Source organism: Lampris incognitus, chromosome 15 (genome assembly GCF_029633865.1).
Source record: "Lampris incognitus isolate fLamInc1 chromosome 15, fLamInc1.hap2, whole genome shotgun sequence".
NCBI lineage: Eukaryota > Metazoa > Chordata > Actinopteri > Lampriformes > Lampridae > Lampris > Lampris incognitus.
The window spans coordinates 6,842,171-6,861,798 of record NC_079225.1 but is presented as its reverse complement, the minus strand read 5'-3'; the positions used below and the strand labels follow the sequence as shown (position 1 = coordinate 6,861,798).

General features: G+C 45.2%; 1 protein-coding gene across 1 annotated transcript in view; it reads right to left on the bottom strand.

Moving 5' to 3' along the window:
* Positions 1 to 19,628, bottom strand: part of ift172 (intraflagellar transport 172) — a 182,858-nt gene that overhangs the window by 65,507 nt on the left and 97,723 nt on the right. The window contains exons 23-27 of the mRNA XM_056294524.1: positions 18,395 to 18,473; positions 17,683 to 17,803; positions 10,979 to 11,123; positions 2,929 to 3,018; positions 2,728 to 2,825 (exon numbers count right to left, since the gene is read on the bottom strand). Of these exons, the coding sequence (XP_056150499.1) occupies positions 2,728 to 2,825; positions 2,929 to 3,018; positions 10,979 to 11,123; positions 17,683 to 17,803; positions 18,395 to 18,473 (533 nt within the window). The remainder of the gene's footprint in view (positions 1 to 2,727; positions 2,826 to 2,928; positions 3,019 to 10,978; positions 11,124 to 17,682; positions 17,804 to 18,394; positions 18,474 to 19,628) is intronic.

Below are 19,628 nucleotides of genomic sequence, written 5' to 3'. Positions count from 1 at the left end.
AGTAACAGCTCAGTTTAGCAGCAGCAAACTGAGCACCTTTCACTTTGTCAGTTTGTTGTGAGGGTGGACCCGGGCCCTGCAGTGTATCTCTAACATCAAGTGCATGGAGCTGACGGAATGAAAAGCAAAATGGAGTCTTTAATTGTCTGCGTAGTGTGTGTGTGTGTGTGTGTGTGTGTTTGTGTGTGTGAGAGAGAGTATAGTGATTACTGTAACAGTGTCTTAACTGGTCTTCCCAGAAACCCCGTTAACCAGCTCAGTCAGAATGCTGCTGCTGGAGTTTGAACCAGGACCCAAGACAATACAGCACATTACTCCAGTCCTCACATCTTTACACCGGCTTCCATGTGGTTACACAATAGATGTTTAAGTGCTGCTACTTGTCTACAAATCACCCAGAATACATCCCTGACATGCTGGCAGAGTACAGACCAGGTAGGGCTCTGAGATCCATGGACTCAGGTCAGTTAGTTCAGCCCAGAGTCTAAACCAGACACGGTGAAGCAGCATTTAGCTGGGATGCTGCATGCCACTGAACAAACTACCAGCACAGCTTAACATGCCCCAAACACAGCACGTTTTACAAGTAGGTTAAAAACATGTATTTCCTCCTATGCCTGTGACCGAGCATTAAAACTCACACCTCCTGCCTACTGCACTTTAATCGCTGTAAAGGAGATGTCTAGTCACTCCCGGCAGGGAGGTGACTGTGTTTTTATTCCATTTTATTTTTTACTTTGTATTTTCTTTTTGTAGTGCCTGTCTTTTAATTATATTACTCTTTTTAATTACTAATTCAAATTACATTTTATGTGCTTTGTAGTCTTTTAATTTTATTTTATATATGATTGTTCTTATTTGCTTTTGTTCACTCTCTTTTAATTATATTCTACGTTTGTTCCTTTTCTTTTAGATTTTACCCTTTTTCTCCCCAGTTGTACTTGACCAATCACTCCACTCTTCTGAGGCGTCCCAGTCGCTGCTCCACCCCCTCTGCTGATCCGGGGAGGGCTGCAGACTACCACATGCCTCCTCCGATACATGTGGAGTCACCAGCCGCTTCTTTTCACCTGACAGTGAGGAGTTTCACCAGGGGGACGTAGTGCGTAGGAGGATCACGCTATTCCCCCCAGCCCAGTCCCCCCTGAACAGGCACCCCGACTGACCAGAGAAGGCGCTAGTGCAGCGACCAGGACACACACCCACATCTGGCTTCCCACCCGCAGACACAGCCAATTGTGTCTGTAGGGACGCTCGACCAAGCTGGAGGTAACACAGGGATTCAAACCGATGATCCCTGTGTTAGTAGGCAACAGAATGGACCGCTATGCTACCCGGACGCCCTGGTTGTTTCTTTTCTGTCTGTATTTGTGTAGAGTACACTGAATTGCCCTGTGTATGAAATATGCTACATAAATAAACTTGCTTGCTTACAAGTGACGACCACTTCCATGCACTGATGTTGTTCTGCATCTTCATTAACAAGCCGCCACACCTCAGTGCTGCATCCTGCTGGCCAGTATCGCCTCTACACTACACAACCATGCACACACTACGCTGAGTCTTCCCACCTGCTGTCGCAAATTTGTCTTGGTAATGTGTGTTCGTTCCTGACACAGTCACCTTACTTACTTACTGTAAAGAATAACACAAGTGCAATACTGACAAAAACCTAGGGAAATGATTATGGGAACTATTGAGCAAAAGGTCATTCAATCCTGTCAGTTGTTTCTAACCAGCCCTAAAGCCGATGGTACAGTCTACTGTTTATATAACCTACAAACAAGGCCCAGCGTTTTCGGTTTTTATTTTTTCAAAGCCAGCCAGCACGCTGAATTTCGCCACAAGAGGACATCGTTACATAACCTCACATGAACAGGAACAACTTTTGGATCCATGGAAACATAAAATCTGGGTGAAAATCAGTTTAAACTGATCTGCTGCTTTTAAAAAATCTGGGTATTTTTCGGTGAAAATCAATAAAAACTGAAAACGCTGAGCATTGCCAACAAAATAAGCAAAATGTATCAAAATGAAAAAAAAAAATCAAAGCATTTTGAAAAAAGTGGGTTTGAAATAGCAGGTTGCTCAACTGACGCCCACTCGAGTTGATTTGCAGTAGGGGCGAAAAAAGCGGTGGGTGGGTTCGAGGGGCTCCAGACCTGACCCGTGCATCACTAACATGGAGCCCACCAACCAGTAGTTTTTACCTGCCAGCCGGCAGGTCTCTACAGGGGGGATATAACACCAGTTCCCTCACAGACACCTGTAGCTGTACACTTGTCCCGGCAACTGTAGCTAACTGCAAAGGCAGCACATATGACCGTTATGAGGTCTCCACCCAGCAGTCATGCTTCCTGTGACGCTGGTGCGTTGGTTTGCTGTGCCACTGGAATAAAGAGGTGTTTTTACTATTTTCTTTTTTTTAATGCGTTACTACATTGTGTACCTTTCCCTCTCAGCACCTACTACACGCCAGTATCTCCTAGGAAGGGACCCCTCAATTGATGTTCTTCCTCAGGTTTCTCCCATTTTTTCCTTCTTTTTTTTTTTTTACAGTTTTTCCTAATCCACATAGGGTTTAAAGGTTGAGGATGTTTACTGCACCCTCCTGTGTTTCACTGTGAATAAAGCTCTTTGGGAGTGTGATTTAGGACAACACAAACTGACTTGCCTTACATGTACACACGTGAGTGACTGCAGATATTCATCCAAGACATTGCTCACCTCTCAGCTTCCTTGAATTTGCCCTCTCTCTCCAGGTCCTGTGCTTTGCTGACGTACAGAGTCGACACTTCCTCTTCAGTCATACAATTAACTGCCAGCTAGGCACAAAACACAACGTCTCATCAAACACGTGATTTACTTCATTTGTCTGTATACAGTCAAGGCAGTTATCATGTGTACATAACTGCATACAGCATTAACCTTATGCGCCTCTTCCCATCGCCCCGCCGCTGTGTACATGTCTATGGCATCTTTAATGTGACCTCCATTTACAAACAAGCGTTCTGCCACCTGCAGATGACACACATACATACATACACAAAAATGTTGAGATAAAGCTGCAGTCCCTAAAGCATTGCATTATTTTATCTATTTGAAATGTGATGACAATGTGATGATTCTTTTGGACAATCAATCAATACCACAGTAGAACAGCGCTCCATTATAGTTGAAGGTAGGAGCCAGAGAAGAAGACCTGTCGCAAGGGATTTTCTCAGACTACAACAAGATGTAGCAGCCATGGTGGTTCGTGTGCCATCAGCTCACCAGTAAATAGTCCACTCCGCTGTTAAAATGCAATCCTTGGATAGCAACTAATGCAGGCAGCTTAATTTCATCACACTACATTGCCACATTGTCCTACAGTTGTGTTGATCATCTGCATCTGTGTTGATCATCTGTATCACATTTCATCTTTACCCCTGCTGGAGTTGTTTCCAACATGTCCATGTTTGCCGTTGCACTAGTGTTCGTCCTTCAACAATGGTATACGGAGACTAGAGAGTGTCTCCAAATTGGTATAGATGACAGTTGGCATTATGCAGCCTGACTCCATGGTCCACGTGGATAAAATAACGGTTTATGAATGAAGAGGTTACAGATTTCAGCTTTCACATTTAACAGAAAAGTGCAGTATGCAGTTGGGAGGAGACACCATTGATCAGATTATGCTCCTGTGAAATCATCATAGACTGTTTTGCCACATCTAGTACATATTTTAGCCCATTAGTGATGTGCTACTGGAATTGATGGAAGTAAAAGGACCCTAAGGGAAAACTACATTGTCTGTAAAAAAGCACAGGTTTTAAACTTCAAAAAGCACATTTTACCAGGGGAAGAATTCAAAGTGCATCAACATACTGATTGTTTGGAAGGTCTGAAAAAGTGAGAGCTAAATCATGTAGAGAGGACAATGCAAAGAGTTCAAACGATAATGTGATGGCACATTTAAACGACAGCTTCAAAAGATGTAATGGGCAAAACAGTAGTGGAGAGTAATATACTTTTTTGAGAAAAACGTGATGTACTATGAGATGAAAATGTGTGAATAAGATTAAAACAGAATTTTTTGAACACCTTTCTTTGAACATCTGAACCGCAGATATATACACAAACATTCTTTATGAGGACTTTTAAAACTACAAACAAAATTTCCATCCAAGTCCACGATCACAACTCAAAAGGTTTATACTGATCCAGTGTCTATAAATGTAATAGGGGTGCATGATATACTAGTAGCTGATATATCATCAACCGATAAGTGGGGAAAAAAAAGATTTTTTTCAAAGCACCAACATTGGAATTTCAGCCAACGATTACAACTTCTTCTTTCGGCTTGTTCCCTGTTTCCCAGGGGTCGCCACAGCGGATTTGATAGTTTCCATTGGTACCCTGTGATGGCGGTTGATGTTAACCGGGCCTTGACCAATCTGGTATGGTCTTGTCAAGCCACACAATGATTTGGCAAAATTTTACGTCGGATGCCCTTCCTGACACAACCACTAACCCTATGGACGGGGGCACAGGTAAAGCGCTCGATGCCATCCCAGTATTCATGGACTTGCACCCATGCTTGTCACCATAATTACAACCAATAAAATGGGACCAAAAGAATAGACTTTGGCATGCCCTGCCAAAGATGCCCTGCTTCTTATTTTATCTGCTGTTTGTGTTTGTCATGTCAGTCTAATTTGTTAAGGCATGGCTATATTACAGACAATAAAAATGTTACCGGGGCATCATAATGCTCAGCCTCCCTTGCAAAGTCTACTCTAGGGTGCTGGCAAGGAGGCTACGACCGATTGTCGAACCTCGGATCCAGGAGGAACAATGTGGATTCCATCCTGGCCATGGAACAACAGACCAGCTCTTTACACTTGTGGAAGTGCTGAGGAAGGCACGGGAGTTTGACCAGCCAGTACATGTGCTTTGTGGACTTGGAGATGGCTTACAACCATGTACCCCGAGGCACTCTGTGGGGGGTACTGCAAGAGTATGGGGTACCGGGGTAGTTAATACAAGCCATCCAGTCCTTGTCTAACCAAAGTGAGAGCTGTGTCTGCATTCTTGGCAAAAAGTCAAACACATTTTCGGTAGGGTGTCGGACTCCGCCGAGGTTGTCCCTTGTCTCCGATTCTGTTTGTGATATTCATGGACAGGATCTCAAGGCGCATATAATGTGAGGAGTATGTCCCTTTTGGGAACCTCAGAATTACATCTCTACTCTTCACAGATGATGTGGATTTGTTGGCTTCATCAGAACACGACCTCCAGCATGCACTGGGGCGGTTTGCAACTGAATGTGAAATGGCTGGGATGAGAGTCAGCACCTCAAAGTCTGAGGCCATGGTTCTCAACCGGAAAATGGTGGATTGCTCCCTCCGGGTTGGGGATGAGTTGTTGCCTCAAGTACAGGTGTAACTTATGGGAGGGTCAGGGGGAACATGTCCCCCTCAATATTTAGAAGAGGTGAATTTGTCACCCCCAAAAAATATATCATGAATGATAATGTTAACTCCCTCGCCAAAAAAGGTAAAATAACACCACAGACAGTCGAACTACTTAAAATGTCATTCATACTTGTTTTCCAACGATTTCATACACCCCTATGCTTGGACCATACCATTTTAACCTTGCCACTGGGATTGCCGACCTTGTTGCTGTCTTGCAGTTGCTCCTGACAACCAGGAGACCGGAGCATGAATGATCGTGTAAGCAAGTGTAAGTAACGTAGCTAGCCAGCTTGCTTGGCTAGCCCAGTACACCACCCTTTCTTACCTTTGGGGTTTCTGAGTTAAGATTTTCTTATGAATTTCTGGATGAATTATAGTCTTATCTAGTTTATAACTTGTGTTTGGGGCGGAAACATAAGTAGTAGATCCTTCAAGTCCTGTAAGTATCGAGGTGGAGCCACTGTGGATCAGACTTGTCGGTCCAGCACATCCCACAAATGCTCAATCGGATTGAGATCTGGAAAATTTGGAGGCCAGTGCAATCTTGAACTGATCATGTTCCTCAAACTATTCCCAAACAATGTGTGCAGTGTGGCAGGATGCATTATCATGCTGAAAGAGGCCACTGCCATCAGGGAATACTGTTGCCATGAAGGGGTGTACCTGGCCTGCAACAATGTTTAGGTAGGTGACATACACTCACTGGCCACTTTATTAGGTACACCTTGCTAGTACCGGGTTGGACCCCCTTTTGCCTTCAGAACTGCCTTAATCCTTCGTGGCATAGATTCAACAAGGTACTGGAAACATTCCTCAGAGAGTTTGGTCCATATTGACATGATAGCATCACGCAGTTGCTGCAGATTTGTCGGCTGCACATCCATGATGCGAATCTCCCGGTCCACCACATCCCAAAGGTGCTCTATTGGATTGAGATCTGGTGACTGTGGAGGCCATTTGAGTACAGTGAACTCATTGTCATGTTCAAGAAACCAGTTTGAGATGATTCGAGCTTTACGACATGGCGCGTTATCCTGCTGGAAGTAGCCATCAGAAGATGGGAACACTGTGGTCATAAAGGGATGGACATGGTCAGCAACAATACTCAGGTAGGCTGTGGCGTTGACACGATGCTCAATTGGTACTAAGGGGCCCAAAGTGTGCCAAGAAAATATCCCCCACACCAATTACACCACCACCACCAGCCTGAACCGTTGATACAAGGCAGGATGGATCCATGCTTTCATGTTGTTGACGCCAAATTCTGACCCTACCATCCGAATGTCGCAGCAGAAATCGAGACTCATCAGACCAGGCAACGTTTTTCCAATCTTCTATTGTCCAATTTTGGTGAGCCTGTGCGAATTGTAGCCTCAGTTTCCTGTTCTTAACTGACAGGAGTGGCACCCAGTGTGGTCTTCTGCTGCTGTAGCCCATCTGCCTCAAGGTTCGACGTGTTGTGCGTTCAGAGATGCTCTTCTGCATACCTCGGTTGTAATGAGTGGTTATTTGAGTTACTGTTGCCTTTCTGTCAGGTCGAACCAGTCTGGCCATTCTCCTCTGACCTCTGACATCAACAAGGCATTTTCGCACACAGAACTGCCGCTCACTGGATATTTTCTCTTTTTCGGACCATTCTCTGTAAACCCTAGAGATGGTTGTGCGTGAAAATCCCAGTAGATCAGCAGTTTCTGAAATACTCAGACCAGCCCGTCTGGCACCAACAACCATGCCACGTTCAAAGTCACTTAAATCACCTTTCTTCCCCATTCTGATGCTCGGTTTGAACTGCAGCAGATCGTCTTGACCATGTCTACATGCCTAAATGCATTGGGTTGCTGCCATGTGATTGGCTGATTAGAAATTTGCGTTAACGAGCAGTTGGATAGGTGTGCCTAATAAAGTGGCCGGTGAGTGTATGTCAAAGTAACATCCACATGAATGTCAGGACTAAAGGTTTCCCAGCAGAACATTGCCCAGAGCATCACACTAACTCTGCCAGCTTGCCTTCTTCTCATAGTGCATCATGGTGCCATCTCTTCCCCAGGTAAACAGTGCACACGTACATGGCAATCCACATGATCTAAAAGAAAATGGGACTCGTCGGACCAAGCAACCTTCTTCCACTGCTCCAAGGTCAAGTTCTGACTCTTGCATGCCCATTGTAGGCACATTCAATGGTGGACAGGGGTCATCGTGGGCACTCTGATCAGTCTGTGGCTACGCAGCCCCATAGGCTACAGGGTGTGATGCACTGTGTGCTGTGACACATTCCTCCCATAACCATCATTAAAGTTTTCTGGACATCCAGGTGGTGTGGTGGTCTATTCCGTTGCCTACCAACATGGGGATCACTGGTTCGAATCCCTGTGTTACCTCTGGCTTGGTCGGGTGTCCCTACAGACACAACTGGCCGTGTCTGCGGGTGGGAAGCCAGATATGGGTATGTGTCCTGGTCGCTGCACTAGCACCTCCTCTGGTCAGTCGGGGCGCCTGCACTACGTCACCCTGGCGAGACTCCTCACTGTCAGGTGAAAAGAAGCGGCTGGTGACTCCACATGTATCGGAGGAGGCATGTGGTAGTCTGCAGCTCTTCCCGGATCCACATAGAAGTGGAGCAGCAACCAGGACCGCTTGGATAATAGGGTAATTGGCCAAATATAACTGGGGAGGGAAAAAAAAGGGGGGGGTCTCAAAAAACTTTTTTCTGAAACTATATGTGATCTTTTCAAGAGGAATACAACTGTTAATTCCAAAGACCATCTATCAATGAGGAGAGGGGGATCAGATTTCCATGTCACTGTTGTGCATCTCCTGGCCTCACATAAAGCCATTTCCATAAATTTAATTTGGCAATTGTTGGAGGATCTACTGCCACTTGTAAAACCCCCAGTAAGCAAAGCTCTGGATGTAATGGGAAGGTGACTCCTGTGATCTTGGTCAAGGTGTCACAGATGTTGTACCAAAAGGGCCTCGCCTTGTACAAAGCCAGGTACAGCACAGGAAGAAGCCGACCTCTATACCACATCTGAAGCGGGGTTCATGATAAAGGGTTTTTACCCAAATAAACAACTGGCCAAACCCAAACTTGGCCAAGACTTAAATAAATATGACCACTCCAGCCTATTGAAGGCCTTCTCAGCATCCAGAGCTACAGCTATACTAGGCTCAGTTTCAGATTTTGTTAGGTGAATAATACTAAAGAGCCTACATAAACTGTTAGCTGACAAGCATTTTGAAATAAAGCCACTCTGGTCTGGAGTTATTAACTGTAGCAAATATTGGCCAAGCCTGTTAGCTAGGCCCTTAGAGAACAATTTATAGTCTGAATTTAACAATCAAATAGGCCGAAATGAAGATCACTCTAATGGGTCTCTATTTTTGTGTAAATCACAGTGATTATGGCAGTAGAGAGTGATTTCGGGAGAGTTTGAGTTTTAGATGCTAAGTTAATGACATCCACGATGAGGGGGATGAGTAGATCCTTAAATTCTCTGTAAAATTCAGGGGGGGACTGTCTTCCCCTGGTGATTTATTAGACTGTAATGAGCCCAGGGCCTTTTCAACTTCTTTCTGTGTGAAGGAAGATTTGGTCTTCCTGGCCAAGTTTGGGCAATTCAATGGTGGACAGAAATTCATTAGTTTTAGTCAGGTCTTCTGGAGATTCTGATGTATATAAATTTGTATAAAACTGTTTAAATGTGTCATTTATTTCTATTGGATTATATGAGACTGAACCTGTTTCAGTTTGACCTGCATGAATTGACCTTGAGCTTTCCTCTGTTCTCAGCTGCCAGGACAAATTTTGTGTGTCTTCTCTCCCACTTCATAATATCCTTGTTTAGTTCTTGAAATTGCTTTTTCAGTTCTATAAGTGTGTAATGTATTGTATTTAAGCTTTTTGTTTACCAATGATCAGTGTAATTCCTTGGACCCAGACTGTTGGAACTCCTTTTCCAATTCCAGAAAGGATGCTTCCAGTTCTTCTACGTCTGCCATGTATTTCTTTTTAATACCTTTTGTAAAGGAAATTATTTGTCCCCTTAAATAAGCTTTTAGCGTGTCCCACAATATAAAACTACTGAGAGAAGAGGCACAGTTGGCGTCACAGAAGCGCTATGTGGTCCCTGATAAACCTGCAGAAACCTGGTTTTGAAGAAGGGTAGGGTTCCTGGGTCTCGAGGGCATACTGCAGCTGTCTGACTGAATCAGAAGTGGCTTTGGGTATTTATAAAGGTTGTAAAATGAATTTGCTCAGAGAGCCCCTGGGCTAGCGTCTATCTAGCTTCTCTGCATCACATCCTCGATCACTTCCAGAATACCTCCATGACAGCAGCTCTATACATCAATATAAAATAACCAATTAAGAAATAAAGAAATGAACACTCACCTGGAAGAAAACTTGAGTGTTTTTAGTCCTCCCAGTGAGCATGTTGCAATAGTGAAATTGTATTTTTATACAATAAATTATACTTGTGTCTTACATTGCTCAGTAAAAACAAAGTGTTGATACAGGAATCGAACCCTGGTCACCCACAGGAAGAGTCTTGGACTTATGGACTGAGCTACTGCACCAGATCAAATGATGTTCCCTGTAGGGGCTGCTGCCTCGCCAATACATTTTCTATGAAAGCACAACCTCCAAACAAACACTCATATATTTATTAGTCATTAATGTTTATAATATATAGACGTGCGCCCATCATGATGTCCTGGAAGCTTCTTGTTGTCAGCGCACAGCCTATATTGCTCCATTTATGACATTTTATAAGAAACGTTAAAATTACGTCTTCATGTAGACCACATTTCACCTACCAGTGCAGTATGACCGGAGAAATACCTTCACACTACTCAACATAATCTCTCTTTCAACCTACACTGAACAAATGATCAACATGATTACAAAACATTTGTGTCTTGTGACACTTTGATAACCACATTTTAGTTGGGTGAACAGGGGGTGAAAAGAGGTCTTAGACATTCAGACCAACTATCACCCAGTTTCCAGTGAGATACCAGCGTTGAAGTCCCGGTTAGTGCTCACTCGGCTGTTTAGAAGATGGGTGTCGTGGTGCACTTCAGCCTCTTGTTGGCGAAATAGTACAACAAACACTTAGAGAAATAATCCTGACAAAAAATAAAATAACTTCACCTACCAAAACTTTGTTTCCCATTTTCACAGATGGGAGGGGGAAAAAAAATCTTGTGGCCAAAATGAGTATTACAATGTAAACACAGAAAAATTATCATGGCGACATTTTTTCCACCTGCCAAAACTTTTTTCCCCGCCTATTTCAGATTAAAAAATAAATAAATTCTGGAAGCTCACCCTGGCAAAACCTTTTTTTTTCACTTGTTTTTAAGTCCTAAACACAGGAGATAAAACAATTTAGACCAGACTTCACCAGGATTCACCAGAATTTTTTTTTCCTCACTTGCCTCTCAGAGCTTCCATAATATCCTCTTCCCATTTATTTTCCTGCTTACATCCACCATCTCCCCCCATCCACCGTTCTCACCTTATAGTCCTGTATGGAGGCATAGTGCTGAGCTATCTTTCTGCAGTATCTGGCTGCTGATGTGTCTTCCTGCAACTCCAGGATGTGGATGGCTTTCTTCCACTGGCGAGCACCAATGGCTGCCTCAACAGCCTTTGTAGGGCAGCTGGAAGGAAAGGAGAGGAGGAAAGGAGAGGATAGGAGAAAGGAGAATTGACAGAGGAGAGGAAAGACAATATAAGTATTTCAGTGCCAGTCCATCTTCATTATTATTTACACCCCCTGTTTTGTATGCTTACGTATACTTGTGTATGTTTGGAAGCATGTGTGTGTGCATCCATCTTATTATGTGGTCAGAGATGGCTTAGAGACCATTTAAGGATTAAGGTAGGTTTGGAAGTGTTATATTTCTAGGCATTTCTTGTACGAAGTAAACAAGTTAGTGTTCTGATTAAGGCCAGGAGTTAAGTCCATCATTTTGGGAACAGGTGAGAAAAAGTCTGGACCTATAGCTGGCCAGTTTAGTAGCGGGTACATACAGAAGCCTACCAGAGGTAGAACAAAGAAGGTGATGAGTGTATGTTAATATGGGTTTACATGTCATGGTACTTCTTTTAACTGCCCGGAACGCCAAACACATGGTTTTGAACTTTATTCTGGTGGCATCAGGGAGCCAGTGTAAAGACACAAAGATAAGTGAGATATGTGAACGTCAAGCAGATTGAAAACCAACTGCCCAGCATTGTTCTAGATTCTTTTCAGAAGCTGGATTGTATGGGCTGGGAGACCAGCGAGAACTGCATTGCAGTAGTCTGAGCTGGTTAGTGTGTTCTGATAAGTGCAATATCAACTTTTTATTTATTATACAAAGCAAAGTGGCAGGAATGGAAGAGTTATGTGATCAGAGACTGACAGTCTGTTATGAATCGCCATCCCAAAGTTCCTGTTGGAAGTGGAGGACCTGATTATCAGTGTACCACAGTCGATCCATATGTCCCTGGGGATGAAGGAATCTGAAGGAATGAGTGGTAGCTCTGTTTTTTGCAAATTGAGCTGGGGGTGCTGTTCCCTCAATAAGGCAGATAAGCAGCAACCCTTATAGACACCTCTGTGTCTTCTAGAAGAAAGGAAGGGTAGAATTGGATGTGTCATCAGCATCGGGATGATAGGAGAAACAGATGGGCAGATATTATTGGACAAAGAGTGGTAGTATAGAATGAAAATAGAAGTGAGCCAAGCACTGAGCCTTGAGGGGTGAACATCCTACTCCTCCATATGTAGTACAAACGCCCTGTAAGATATGATTTTAACCACTTTATTGCAATGCTATCAATGCCTGTGCCTGACAATGCTGATGGCAGGATTGGGCGTTTCACTGTGTGAACACAGCCAACCAACTGATATGGCATTAATGAGAACATTCACAGACGATATGGCAATAAGGTCAAGGATGACTTCTGAGCATTTAACAATAATAATAAATTAAATTTATGTAGTGCTTTTCTAAAACTCAAAGTTGCTTTACAATAAATGGGGTGAAACAAGACAACAGATAAACATAACACAGACATACAGGGGTGGATGGGAAGGGGGGCTATGAGAGGGAGAAGTGGCAGCCACACATGACACCAGCAGTACTCTCCAACTTCGACAGATACAAAAGGGGAAGAAAAACAAACATAATAAATCACATAAATCGCAGACGAAAGCAAGTCTGAAAAGGTGAGTCCTGATTAATGACTTGAATGTGGGCAGATCACAGCAGTGTCTGATGTGCTTGGGAAGGGAGTTCCAACAGGAGGGGGCAGCAGGTTGAGTGCTCAGTCCTTAGTCTGCCTCAGATTATGGGTGGACAAGAGGACGGGACGGGGGGGGGGGGCACAAGAAGGCAATGGAGAAGAGGTGTGTCTTCAGACAGGATTGGAAGAGTGGGAGGGATTCTGAGTCTCTAATGATTTCGGGGAATGAGCTCCAGAGCCTAGGAGCTGCCCTGGAGAAGGCTCATCACCAAAGCCATGGAGATTAGACCTAGGGGTAGAGAGAAGAGAGGCTGAGGTGGATCTGAGGGACTGAGAGGGTTGGTAGGGGAAAAGGAGGTCGGTGAGGTATGGGGGAGCCAGTTTGTGAAGGGCTTTATAAGTAAGAACCAGGATTTTGTAATTGATCCGGTGGGATCAAGCATGCATTGCTGCATGCTTGACTGACATCTCGGAGTGGATGGCAACACACCACCTGAAGCTCAATCTGGACAAGACAGAGCTGATGTTCCTCCCGGGGAAAGGTTGCCCGCACCGAAACCTGGCCATCACCATTGACAACACCATGGTGACGCCAACTCGGACTGTGAGGAATCTGAGTGTGATCCAGGACGACCAACTGTCGTTTGCTGAAAACGTTGCATTGGTTGCTCGCTCCTGCAGATTTCTCCTCCATAACATCAGGAGGATTCACCCATTCCTCACCGACGAGATGGCACAGGTGCTCATCCAGGCTCTGGTCATCTCCCGGCTGGACTATGGCAACTGCCTTCTTGCTGGCGCCCCGGCGTTGGCCATCAGACTTCTGGAGCTTGTTCAGAAAGCTGCAGCTCGTCTGGTGTTCAACCGCCCTAAGTTCTCCCACACAACTCCCCTTGTCATATCCATACACTGGCTCCCAGTAGCTGCTCGCATCCAGTTTAAGACTCTGGTGCTAGCCTAAAGGGCAGTGAAAGGAACAGCTCCTTCTTATCTCCAGGCCATGGTCAAGCCCTACATCCCTGCCCGATCACTTCGCTCTGCTGCCTCCGGACGCCTGGTTGCCCGGTCGCTCAGAGGCCCTTGCTGTCGATCGATCCGGTCACGGCCCTTTTCTGTCCTGGCCCCACAGTGGTGGAATGAACTCCCCACTGATGTCAGGTCAGCGGAGTCGCTGCCCATCTTTGGCGCAGGTTGAAAACTCACCTCTTTAAGAACTACTACCCTGTTACTTGTTCTTAGCACTTACTGTATTCACTCATTTAAAAAAAAAAATCTTTCTTGCACTTTTACTTTAGCACTGGTTTTGCTCTTAGATGCTTGTTTAGATGCACTTATGACCTCTGATGACTAGTAGTTCTCCTGATTTCCTACGTTAAATGATGCACTTATTGTAAGTCGCTTTGGAAAAAGCGTTGGCTAAATGACTGTAATGTAATGTAATGTAATGAGATGGGTAGCCAGTGGAGGTCTTTTAGGACTGTGGTGATATGGTGCCAGGATTTGGTGAAAGTTAAAAAGTCAGGCGGATGCATGCTGGACCAATTGGAGTCTCTTGATAGAGCTAGCACTGATGCCATAGAGGAGTGAGTTGCTGTAATCAAAGCGGGAGGAGATGAAGGCATGGATCAGCATCTCAGCAGCAGGGCATGTGAGAGAGTGTCTTATTTTCGCAATGTTGCGAAGGTGGTAGAAGGAGGATTTGACCATTTGGCAGATATGGGATCAAGGATCACACCAAGGTTGCATGCCTGGGAGGAATGGGACACAGTAGTACCATGCATGGTGAGTGCCTGCCTCTAATCCTAAGAAACTCTTTGAAACCTTCTCTACACTTCTTAAACCCCCAACTCCTCCTCCTACTTCCTCCCTTCTCCCTGATGATTTCGCTAACTTCTTTGACAAGAAGGTAAACGACATCAGATCCTCCTTTTCTCACCACCCGGTTAGTGCTGCTTGCACTATCCCACCCTCTGCACCCTTCCTCATCTCTCCATGTCCCACCCTATCCCACCTCGCTCCCCTCTCCCCCGACGAGGTTCTAAACCTCATCACATCCAGTCGCCCCACCACATGCTCCCTTGACCCGGTCCCCTCCCCTCTTCTTCAGTCTATAGCACCTGAACTCCTTCCCTTTCTACCCCACCTCATCAACACCTCCCTCCAGGCAGGATGTTTCCGTCTGCTTTCAAGACTGCTAGTCACCCCCCTTCTCAAGAAACCATCACTTAACCCCTCTGATGTCAAAAACTACAGACCAGTTTCCCTTCTACCCTTTCTATCCAAAACTTTCGAACATGCTGTCTTTAACCAACTTTCTTTGTAACTCCACCAGAACAACCTCCTGGACCCCAACCAGTCTGGGTTCAGGGTGGGTCACTCGACAGAGATGGCCCTCCTTGCAGAGACAGAATCGCTGCATTCTGTGAGAGCAAACTCTCTCTCCTCTGTCCTGATACTCCTGGACCTGTTAGCTGCGTTCGACACAGTGAACCACCAGATCCTCCTCTCTACCCTCGAGGGGCAGGGTGTCACAGGCTCTGCACTCTCAATGTTTGCAACCTACCTGACGGGTCGCTCCTACCAGGTGACATGGAGGGGATCTGTGTCGGAGCCTCGCAGACTGACTACAGGCGTTCCACAGGGTTCGGTTCTGGGTCCTCTCCTTTTCTTCCTGTACACGACATTCCTGGGTTCTGTTATTCACTCGCATGACTTCTCTTACCATTGTTATGCCGATGACACCCAGCTGATCTTGTCCTTTCCTCCCTCTGACACACAAGTAGAGACACGCATTGCTGGATGCTTGACTAACATCTCGGAGTGGATGGCAACACACCAGCTGAAGCTCAATCTGGACAAGACAGAGCTGATGTTCCTCCCGGGGAAAGGTTGCCCACACCAAGACCTGGCCATCACCATTCACAAAACCGTGGTGACGCCAACTTGGACTGTGAGGAATCTGGGTGTGATCCTGGACAACCAACAGTCGTTTGCTGAAAACGTTGCATCGGTTGCTCGCTCCTGCAGATTTCTCCTCTATAACATCAGGAGGATTCGCCCATTCCTCACCGACGAGATGGCACAGGTGCTCATCCAGGCTCTGGTCATCTCCCGGCTGGACTATGGCAACTCCCTCCTTGCTGGTGCCCCGGCGTCGGCCATTAGACCTCTGGAGCTTGTTCAGAAAGCTGCAGCTCGTCTGGTGTTCAACTGCCCTAAGTTCTCCCACACAACTCCCCTTCTCATGTTCGTACACTGGCTCCCAGTAGCTGCTCGCATCCAGTTTAAGACTCTGGTGCTAGCCTAAAGGGCAGTGAAAGGAACAGCTCCTTCCTATCTCCAGGCCATGGTCAAGCCCTATACCCCCACCCGACCACTTCGCTCTGCTGCCTCGGGACGCCTGGTTGCCCCGTCGCTCAGAGGCCCCTGCTGCCGATCGACCCGGTCACGGCTCTTTTCTGTCCTGGCCCCACAGTGGTGGAATGAACTCCCCACTGATGTCAGGACAGCGGAGTCGCTGCCCATGTTTTGGTGCAGGTTGAAAACTCACCTCTTTAAGAACTACTACCCTGTTACTTGTTCTTTCTTGCACTTTTACTTTAGCACTGGTTTTGCTCTTAGATGCTTGTTTAGATGCACTTATGACCTCTGATGACTAGTAGTTCTCCTGATTTCCTATGTTAAATGCACTTATTGTAAGTCGCTTTGGATAAAAGCGTTGGCTAAATGACTTTAATGTAATGTAATGTAATGCAAGGTTGTTGATTGGGCAGAGAGTGGACTTGGAGCTAATGAAGAGGAGTTCAGTTTTGTCACTGTTGAATTTGAGGAGGTTTGCTGCATCCAGACTTTAATTGGAGACAGACAGGAATCGATGTGAGAGAGGGGTGGATTGTGAGGGGATTTGGTGCTGAGGTATATCCGGGTGTCATCAGCATAACAGTGGAAGTCCAGGTTGAAATGGTGGAGAATCTGACCAAGAGGGAGGATGCAGATGATGAAAAGGAGTGGGCCGAGTACAGAACCTTGAGGAACACCTTGTGTGACTGTGGAAGGAACAGAGGAGCGGCTGAGATCATCACAAAGCTTTGGTTCTGCTCTTTCTTTTGATGTGTGTTCCATATCAACACAATGACGACTTCATGAGTAATTCAAACAAGAGTAATGGGTGTGGAGATGGATGCTGAGTGTAAGTATGATTGTGATCCTCACCGACTCAGAATGGAGAACCCATACACACACCACAGAAGTGACCATGTAAGGACTCAATGTTCAACACACTTATCCCCTTACAAAGGCAAGGCTCAAAACCAGGATCTCAATCACATAAGCTACACTTAACCAGCAGGGATCAGGTGGAAAATCACAGTCCAGGGGATTGGGCAGAGAATCACAGTCCAGGGGATCAGACAGAAGTTCGGACAGGAAGACAGGGATCATAGACAGTGCTGGAGAGCTTAGCAAAATGCAAAGACAATCTGGCAAGGAGCTAGTGGTGATAGACCGGTATTATGCTGAGGGACTAATGAGGGAATGGGGAACAGATGTGGAAGACACAGGGCTGACTGGTGGCAAAAGCAGGGGCAGGAACTGAAATGACAGGACAGGGAAGAGGAGTACTTCAAAATAAAACCGGAAGGTAGCGGATATTGAAAAAGGTAAGAATGTAGTGGAATCAAGAGGCATTCGTGGCAATGATTAAATCTGATGTCAATTCAAAATTATTTTCTCACCAACACTTCGCCGCATAGACAAGCAACTGGCATTGTTTGAAACTCAAGTCGCGCCGTTTCATTTGATATGGGCTCCACCGAGAAGAAGGGATGTGAACTTGGACGCAAATTGTGTCTATGGGACTCTAAGGGTTAATCTGCTCCCCGTCCGCTATATTTTGCTGAACGCTCTCTCCATCTCTCTTTCCTTTTTAGCACCCACCTTTCTCTAGCACCCACACCTTTAGTCATCCCTTTCCCAGAAAGTACATACCCAGCTTCAATGAAGTGGTTGATGGCAGCATCCATCTGTTTCTGCTGCACTAGGTGGTCTCCCCAGGCCTCCTCTAGCTTGACCACGTTGGTTGGGAATGCATGGCGAGCCAGCTCAACAGCTACGGAGACAAGGGAAATAATGTCACATGTCCAGAACACATCTCACCCAATTACAAAGATCAAGATGTTGTTACGCTAGCAAGACATCAATAACATACGAAGGGCCATTTTATGCTGGCATGAGGAAAATCCATCAGGAAACAGCCTGAATTTCTAAAGTCATGCTAACCACATTATATCAAAACTGGAAGATAAGATATGAAGGACCACTTTTCTCTGAGAACTTGCTCAGTAATGCCATAACACAACTTAACAACACTGTCCCTGAGAGCCTTCTCATTCACCTGTTCTGATAGGGTTGTATGGATGCAGCGACACTGCCACAACAAAACTGACTCTTCTAAGTTGAACATGCAACGTTACTGCTTGATACCGTTTAACATGATAATAAAAATACTACTTTTATTAGGTATTTATTCACGTTTTCATATGCTGTGCAAACCAGTGGCCGTGGACAGGACATTGGGAAATGGCTATCAAATGTTTGATATTGTGGAAAAATTCAAACAGACAGCTATCTAATTATTAAAACAAGAGAATGTCCCTTTAATCCCACCCTTCAAGAGCTCACTACATGGTTGTCTGTGTACCTTTGCGAAAGGCGTTTCCTTTCTGGTAGCATTCCAACGCCTTCTGACAGTTTCCGATCTTCTCAAACAGGTCTCCTGCCTGAAGAGAAGGGGTGGAGGAAAGATGAACAAAGACACATCACTTCAGAATCAGGAGACAGCAGCTGACTTCAGCTTTCTCGCCGACACACTGGACCCTGCCGACCGCCTCACGAAAACAGTGCTGTGAAAAGTATTTCCTCTCTTTCTGATTTCCTGTTTTTGCATATTTGTCACACTTAATTGATTCAGTTCTTCATAAAAATGGAATATAAGATGAAGAGAACCTGAGTAAACAAAAATTCAGTGTTTGACCCTGTCTGAAAAAGTAATTGGCCCCTTAATTACTCAATCAATCAATTAACCAGATTTAATTGATCACTGGATTGAATTACACACCCAGGACTGATGAGTGTCAGCCTTGTTGAATCTAAACATGGCTTCTATAGAACCTTACTTACCATCAATGTAAAGTAGGCTACAATGTCTCAACACACAGCACATTATAATTCTGGAAGAGATGGGAAATAGTTGTTGGCATACTATATCAGTCTGGAAAGAGTTATAACGCATTTGTAAGGCTCTGCAACTCCTGCGAACAAACACAAAGGAAGAAAACCTGGCAAAGTGGGGAATCCTACAAAATTCCTCCAGGGCACAGTGAGGACTCATCCAAGAAGTCACAAAACACCAGGACCACAGCTAAAGACCTGCAGGCCTCTGTAGGCTCAGCTGAGGAAAGTGACTGGGTAAAAACGGAATCCATGGAAGAGATGCAAGGTGCAAACCACTGCTAACTAAAAGAAACATTAGTGCTCATCTCACATTTGCAAAAAAAACCACAATCATGACGCCCAAGCCTTTTGGGACAGTGTTCTGTGGACAGACAAGTCGAAAGAGGAACTTCCTGGAAGTCACAGGTCCCATTATGTCTGATGTAAACCATACCAAAGGTCTCACATGGTGGTGGTAGTGTGATAGTGTGGACATTCTTTGCTAGCTCAGGGCCTGGAAGACTTCTGCTCTCTACCATAAAGTTCTGAAGGAGGATGTCGCGTCATCAGTCGCAATATGAAGCTGAAGAGTAACTGGGTTATGGCTATGGACACATACACAGTGCTAGCATCTGCCTCACCACTCCCTGGAACACCCTGCATTAACTCCTTCTTAGTCCTTTCACCACCTTTTTTTCTTTTTCTTTTTCTTCCTATCTTCT